The sequence below is a fragment of the Moschus berezovskii genome, chromosome 2, assembly GCF_049115385.1.
Source record: "Moschus berezovskii isolate FMDL1 chromosome 2, NW_MosBer_1.0, whole genome shotgun sequence".
NCBI lineage: Eukaryota > Metazoa > Chordata > Mammalia > Artiodactyla > Moschidae > Moschus > Moschus berezovskii.
In genome coordinates, this window is record NC_142461.1 from 31,428,473 (window position 1) to 31,436,356 (window position 7,884).

The 7,884-nt window shown below is 43.9% G+C and overlaps 1 protein-coding gene across 1 annotated transcript; it reads left to right on the forward strand.

Annotated features, from left to right (window-relative positions):
- Positions 1 to 7,498: 7,498 nt before the first annotated feature.
- On the forward strand, positions 7,499 to 7,645 carry TNP1 (transition protein 1). Its single transcript, XM_088841973.1, has one exon. The coding sequence runs from the start codon at positions 7,499 to 7,501 to the stop codon at positions 7,643 to 7,645; it is 147 nt and encodes a 48-aa protein (XP_088698099.1).
- Positions 7,646 to 7,884: the final 239 nt, after the last annotated feature.

The following is a 7,884-nucleotide window of genomic DNA, read 5'->3' on the forward strand; positions in this document are numbered from 1 at the left end:
TAAAGATTTCACTAGGCAAGTCTTCCCTGCTATCCTAGCATAGGGTGCGTGGAGGGCAAAGTGTTGCTAAGACTTTGTGCTTTGGACCTCAGAATTCTAGTATTCTAGGGAGCAGCAAGGGAGATACTTTTTTCCTTTTCTCTGGTATAAATATAACTAAATCTAGCTCTCCAAATATGAGAATTCTGCCCAAGGTAACAGTGAGTAAAGCAAATAGGCAATAATACTGCCAAGAAATACTTCTTTGTCAATTCCATTTTTTAAGAGCCTCAAGAGGCAAAATGAACTTAGGCTTCCAACCTATCTCATCTTCTTCACCCTCAATTGATCACTTCCGAGAATAAGAAGTAGAGTTTTAGCAAATCAAGACCAAGAGATATGACTGGATGGTGAGGGTCTCTCTTGGCCCAACTTTGGTCAGTAGAGTTATAATAGGCATTTGTGTTCAAAAACAATCCAGAAGTATTGAGTGCCTCCTCTGGTCAGTTTACCCTTCAGCAGCATGTTGGTCATAATGCTTTGAAGTCATCAATTATGAAGGCATTGACCCTCAGTGTGGCAACTTGAGCTTGTCTTTCTGGTCCCCTTTTGGTGACAGCTCTTACCCCCTTTCATAGGGCCAAACGTCCTCAAACTCAGTGACAGGATGGCCCTTGGCAGGTAGGATGATTGCAAGAGGGCAAGAGTCCCTGGCACATAGCTCCCAGAATATGAAGGGAGAATTCAATTAGAGAAAAAGCACAGGAAAAAAGAGGTCCGAAATCTCTGTACAGTGTGTCTCATGGAACAGTGGCAAGAAGCCTGGACTGGGGATTAGGAGATCTGGGCTTGAGATCCAACTTTGCCTATAATTTGTAACTTTGGCCAAGCTACCCTTCATCCCCAGACCTATTTATTATGCAACTGTTCTCTAGAAACCCTTGCAACTCAAAATTCCTTACTCCAGTTGTTAAGTGGATTAAAATTCATTCACTCCTAAGGACCATATGAGGCCAAATGATTTAACATGCATGACATTTTCACACCATATCACATCCATTCTAAACCCTAGGGTGCACCTTTATTTTTGTCTTATGGGTACAGGGCACTCTATTCCCAGTATATTCTGGGAAGAGGCAACTTCTTCACTTTTATAACCAGGGATTAAAGTCAGTGCAGGTAAGGAAGAAATTAATGTGAAAACGTTATTTGGAGCCTTCTGAAGCATAAAGTTTGGGTTTTCTTTGTATAGTACTGAACCATGTGACCGTAGGGTTGGTGGTGGCAAAAGAAATAAAAAATTGTCAAATAATTTTTCATAAGTCCAAAAATAGCAACAACAACAAAAACTAATGGTGTTCTCTCCAAGCAAGAATTTTTAATTTGTCCAGAGGAATTCCAAATTCACACCCCTGCCTCTAAGAAGAACTCACTATCACTACTTTTCCCCAGTTCTCCTCCTACCTTCAGGATTAGATTCCTTCATTGTGGTTCTATGAGAGCAGCACAGGTGGGAGGGAAAAGGCCAAGGTAGCAGAGAGTCAAGATCAAATCTATTTCTAAGGCAAGTAGAGAAGGCAGTATGGAGCAGTGGGTAGTCATTGGCTTGAAAATCAGCAATCTGAGTCTAGCCTTGTCTCCTGAACTGCCCAGGTCCTGCCATTAAACAAGCTTCTTTGTTTCCCAAAGCAGGGGCAGGGGAAGGTGGCTCCAACTGAACCCCTAGGATCACTGCTTTTCTAATATGGGAAGCCCATCTTTTAGCTGCCCAAGTTCTCTATTCCTGAAAAGAGAAATTTCTTATGGGAAAAGAGTTTGGGGATGCAGTTCAGAAAGGATGAGAGAGGAGCCTGAAGAAAAAATGGGGGAAAAATATCTGACAAATCTTCAGGCAGAATGCATACCATCCTCAGAGCCAAAACACCCCCTTGTTTCCCATACTGGATGGGAAGAGGTAAATGGAATTGAGGTCTCTCCTTCCTTTTTCTCTGAAAACCACCCCTTGGCCTTGGGCTCTGGTTTCTCTGCATTTCCTAGTGGAGATACAAGTTCTGGGATCAGAGAGCTTGGCCCCTTGGTAACACCCCTCTCAGCAGCTTTCCCCGACTCCAGCCTACCATGAGCCCCCTTTGCCTGCTTGAACAGTACTAGCAACAGCAGCAAAAACAGAGAAGACAGGGAGTGCTTGCGAACAGGGTAGAAAGTCCCTACTTCCCAGCTGAGGTCAACATCTGCAGAGATTAAGTTTCAGACAGGAGTTCAGACTGAGTCACCAACATGTGTAAGGACTGTCACAACTTTTTCATGTTCCCTCTAACAAGCCGCAGTTCCTGGGCTGCTGGGAAGTTCCAGCCCTGGGAAGACATCCATTGAACTCCCAGGAAAAATAATGGAGTGAGTTTGAATCGAAGAGGTGAGATGGGAGCCAACTAGAAGTCTGATTTCCAAAACAGTGATAACCAAAGCCTACCCCTTCCTAACCTAAGAAAGGGGCCAGCAGGAGTGCCAGCCTCTAAGATCTTCCCTGCAGGGCCAATTTGCCATCTTTCTAGGAGATCAGTCAGTTCAGTCGCTCAGTCATGTCCAACTCTTTGTGACCTCGTGGACTGCAGCACGCCAGGCTTCCCTGTTCTATGTTCTAGGAGATAAAGACATCATTTTGCCTATCCCCCTGTTCTGGGCAAGATAACACTCAGCTCCAAAATAGGAGGAACTGATAGCTCCTCTAAAAAGGCCATGAATTCAGTTCTCTCTACATGTTCCTATAGCTATCAGGAAATACCTGTTTCCTTCTAACAAGAGAAACAAAAACTAAGACCCAGTAGGAAACTGAGATATGGAGGAAACAGGTTTATTGTGGGTATCTCTGCTGCTTCTGTGCTAGGTTATTTGAAGTAGCTCATGTAGTATTTTGGTCATCTGATGTGCACAGATGACTCATTGGAAAAGTCCCTGATGCTGGGAAAAATCGAGGGCAGAAGGAAAAGGGGGCATCAGAGGATGAGATGGCTGGATGGCATCACCGATGCAAAGAACACGAACTTGGGCAAATTCCGAGAGACGGTGAGGGACAGGAAGGCCTGGCATGCTGCAGTCCATGGGGTCGCAAAGAGTCAGACACGACTGGGCAACTGAGCAACAACATGTAGCCAGTCGGTGCCTCAGTTTCTTCATACAAAAGGAGAAATGAAGAGGAGAGAGCAGAAGATGAGGAGACAGCAGACTGGATTAATGAAGGCCTCCCAACAAAGGCCATCTGCAGGTCCACTAAGAGTCAGGGGCAGATTCATTGTGCTCCATCTAAACTGCCATTGGCCCAAACAGCACTGGGGAAGAAATAGAGAAAGAGCAGCACAGATAGATAGCAGGACCAGTGCTCACCCCTGCTTGGAGATCTGACACAGAGGCCAGCCCAAACACCCCCAAAGCCCCACTCTTTGGCTCCCACTTGTGAATTGCCTCCGCTGACATTGGACTTTCTGCTGCTGGAGTTTCTCAGCATGGGTGTCTGAAACTAGAATGTATCCTTAGCTGTATACAAAGGGGACTTCTCTGTTTTTTTCATCCATTCTTAAGTCTGGCTGCTTTCTCCTCTGTAATCTCAGCTTCTCCTTGGTAGACTGGGTCTTTAGGGGATGGGAAAGATTGGAGGAGAGAAATATTATCCGGTCTCCAGGACCATCCAGAAACTGCTTCCTAAACTAAAGAGGCCAGGTTCCTCTGCAAACATGTTCACCAGCAGGGCCAGGCCTGAGAGGCCAGCACCAAACACCTGTTATCAGGACAGTGTCCTTTTTCCCTTCCTTCTCTAGAAATGTTTCCACTTAGTATACAAAGTCACTTAATGATGTACTGTCCATGCTCATAACACAAAAATTGCTGGAATGAACAAGTGTTTATGACTACAAACTATGGACCATGTCAGTCCCTGTGGGAAATGCTGTTGAATAAAAAATACAGTCCCTAACTAACTGTGGTGCTGGAGAAGACTCTGAGGAGTCTTTGGACTGTAAGATCAAACCAGTCAGTGCTAAAGGAAGTCAACCCTGACTCTTCATCGGAAGGACTGATGCTGAAGCTGAAACTCCAATATTTCGGCCACCTGATGCGAAGAGCCAACTCACTGGAAAAGACCCTGATGCTGGGAAAGATGGAAGGCAAAAGGAGAAGGAGGCAGCAGAGGATGAGATGTTTAGACAGCATCACTGACCCAATGGACATGAACTTGAGCAAACTTTGGGAGACAGTGAAGAACAGAGGAGATGAGACTGGCATGCTGCAGTCCATTGGGTCGCAGAGTCAGACATGACTTAGCGGCTGAACAACAGACTACTAGGAGCTTACCGAAAAATCAGCTCAGCTCAGAGATCATTTAATCCAACCAGCTTATTTACAAAATAAGAGCGTAAGTCCAGAGAAGTGATGTTTGTGGCACAATCCAGACTAGAAACGAGACACATTGGCTTCTGTTGAGGTCACACTCACATATATGACAAAATGTGGGCACAAAACAAGGTTTCAAACAATTAGAGTTGGTTTTCTAGACTGAGGACATTATAGGGCCACAGATTATGAACAAATGTCAAAAACCAATGAAAATTTGGAGTCAGGGAAGTCTTCCCTGGAGAACAGAGGACAGAATGGGGAGGGGAGGGGGGAATCAGAGAGTCAGGAAAAGAAGACTGTTGATTCAGCCAAGATTCCACAAATCCTTATTGGGCTCCTACCCTGTGGCTGGACTGTTCAATGCCTTGGAAATATAGAGTAGTGAACATAATTTTCAGATTCCTGCTTTCCTGGAGCTTGTTGGTAGGAAGATCAGCTAAGCTGGAGTAGACAGAAATGTTCCCAAGATACAAGGAGGCAAGGTAGCAGCCTGTTTCATAGAGCTCTATCCACTCCTTTGAGTGAATAAAAGTGTCCAACAGGAGGTCTCCAGAGAGAACTGTCTAGAAACAGCAGAAGTGGAAGATGTCACTTATAATGGCTGTTCAAGGAAGCTGTGTTTTAAAACATTGTTTGCCAACTTATCTACAGACATTAGAAATACAAAGAGTGGTCCCTGAACTTTATTTCATCTTCCATTCAATCAGCATTTGCTAAAACCCTCCTACATGCAAAGTGCTTGGTTCTTAAATGAAGCTGATAGCAAGGGAGAGAGAAGGGACAGAATGTATGGCTATCAAGCTCTATTGAGAGTTTTTTCAAAAGGACTTAGTATACAGTATAAAGGAGAAAAAAGAAAAGGTTGAATGGCGAGGCCATTATCAGGGAATTTGAGGACAGTGGATATCTGCTGCTCAGATTTTACTCTGAGCTCCAGACCCATATACCCAACAATCATTCAGTATCTCTATCTGGAACTCTCAAAGACACCTCAAACCCAAAATGTCTTAGACCAAAATCATCATCATCACTGCCCTCTTGCTTGGCCTTTTTCCCAGTGCGTAACTCTAACATCTAGATAGCTGCATCAGATAGAAGAAAAAAGTCCACACCTTTCACACCCTCTGCTCTCACCAACCAAATCCAATCCATGACCAAGTCTTTCTCTCCAAGCTACATTACATCCTAATCAATACTCACTGGGCCAGGCTTAAAATAGCTTTTCATTTTCAAATATTTCTGTCCTGAATTCCGACTATTGGTAATTGCCCTTCCTTTTATTCACTTCCCCATCAATCCGTCCCCAATCTAATCTTATCACATCATCCTCTTAAACATTTTTCCATGGCTTCCCAAAGTACTTGAGCTTGTCTGGTATCTGTTCCTTTCTCCAACCTCAGTTTACAACATGTTGAGAACCAATTATTCATTGATTAGTGTAGATGTCTGATGAATAGCTTTCTCTCCCACTAGGCTGAAAGTTCTGTGAACATGGAGTCTAGGCCTGTGTTTGCTCACTACTATTTTCACAGCACCTAAGTACATGGCGCATACAACATGATCAATATATATTTGTGCACTGAATGTTTCTTCTTTTTTAATTAATTTTTTTGTATTGAAAGATAATTGCTTTACAGAATTTTGTTGCTTTCTGTCAAACCTCAACATGAATCAGCCATAGGTATCCGTATATCCCCTCCCTTTTGACCCTCCCTCCCATCTCCCTCCCCATCCCACCCCTCTAGGTTGATACAGAGCCACTGTTTGAGTTTCCTGAGCCATACAGCAAATTCCTGTTGGCTATCTATTTTACATATGGTAATGTACGTTTCCATGTTACTCTTTCCATACATCTCACCCTCTCCTCCCCTCCCCCCATGTCCGTAAGTCTGTCCTCTATGTCTGTTTCTCCATTGTTGCCCATGCATATATTTGTGCATTGAATTTTGTTTAATGGTTAAGTCAATGGTTCTCAGTCAGCAGTGATTTTTGGCCCTCTCCCCCAGCCAATGTTTGGAATATTTTTGGTTGTCACAGCTATAGGGGCTCTACTGGCATCTAATTGGTACAGGCTGGGAATGCTGCCAAAGGTCATACAACACACAAGACAATGTGAAAATTAGTAAAAGAAAACCTCAACTAAGATTGGAGTTGAAAGGACCCATAGAGGGAGCTCTCACGCCCTATCACTTATGGTCAAATAACCCCAAAAGGAAAATATTAGTTACTGACCCCAACAGGAAAACATCAGGTACTAACTCCATCAGGAGGTGCAACAACTCTACTACCCCAGCAGGTGGATGGAAGACTTCCGTCGCCCAGCAACAAGCCCAGCCAATGAAAAGGGCCTCAGCTTAGACAATGGGAAGCCTTCATCACCTGAACTTTTTCCTCCAATGAGCACTCATTATGTCCTTACTTTCATTATGACTTCCTTTCCTTGTCCAGCTCTCCCTACTATAAAAGCCTTCCATGTGGTGTAGCCCTTGGAGTATCTCTCTGTCCACCAGTTGAGATGCTGCCTGATTCATGAATCATTTAATAAAGCTAATTAGATCTTCAAATTTACTCAGTGAAATTTTGTTTAGCAATGATAGTCCCACATAGTTAGCCAACAGTATCAGCCGTGCTTGGGTTGAGAAAATTTGATTTAGATGAAAGAGAAAAAATATTTATGTTTTAGTCATATTGAATTGGATTTCCTAGAGTCAAGTCCTTATAGACAAACATTTGTCATTTCCCAATGCCATAAGAGAGACTTAAATATGATGCATATTCACACCAACTATTAAATTTCCTACAGGCAGGAGATAGCTCTTTTAATGCCTCTTGTACTCTCCAGGTGCCCAACACAGGGTTGGAATTTAGGTACTCAGTAACACCTATCTGGAAAACCTCATTTATCATTAAAAAAAAAAAAGACTACAACATTGAGGGTAGCCTTGAGCTGCATTAGAGGGATCACCTAATTTCGCATATATTACCCAAGTGTAACAAAGCTTAGTGACATCACAATGGAGCCCTGCCCATCTGCTAAGCCCCGCCCGCTTCACAGTCATAATGGCTAAGGCCTTAAATACCCAGACTCTGGCCCCTGGGTCCTGCAAAGCCCCTCATCTTGGCAGAAAGTACAATGTCAACCAGCCGCAGATTAAAGAGTCAGGGCATGAGGAGGGGCAAGAACAGAACTCTTCACAAGGGAGTCAAGAGAAGTGGCAGCAAAAGAAAATATCGGAAGAGCAGCCATAAGAGTAGAAAACGGTGTGATGATGGTGAGTGAGGGATAAGTGGGAGAGCAGTCAAACAGGGGGGAACTTGTTGTCCTGAGGGCCTTTCATCTTTAAGTTAGTTCTCACAGGACCCTGAAACCTCAGCCTGAGGATTTCATTCTCATCTAGTTTCCCGTCTGGGCGGGAAGAGGATGAATGGGGTTCATGAATCTTCAGTGAATGTTCTAACGTGCTCCTGTTGCATACTTGTCCTTTCCCTACAGCCAATCGCAATTTCCGCTCCCACCTG

Coding starts and splice junctions, on each gene's coding strand:
- TNP1 (XM_088841973.1), top strand. CDS start 7,499: ATGTCAACCAGCCGCAGATTAAAGAGTCAGGGCATGAGGAGGGGCAAG.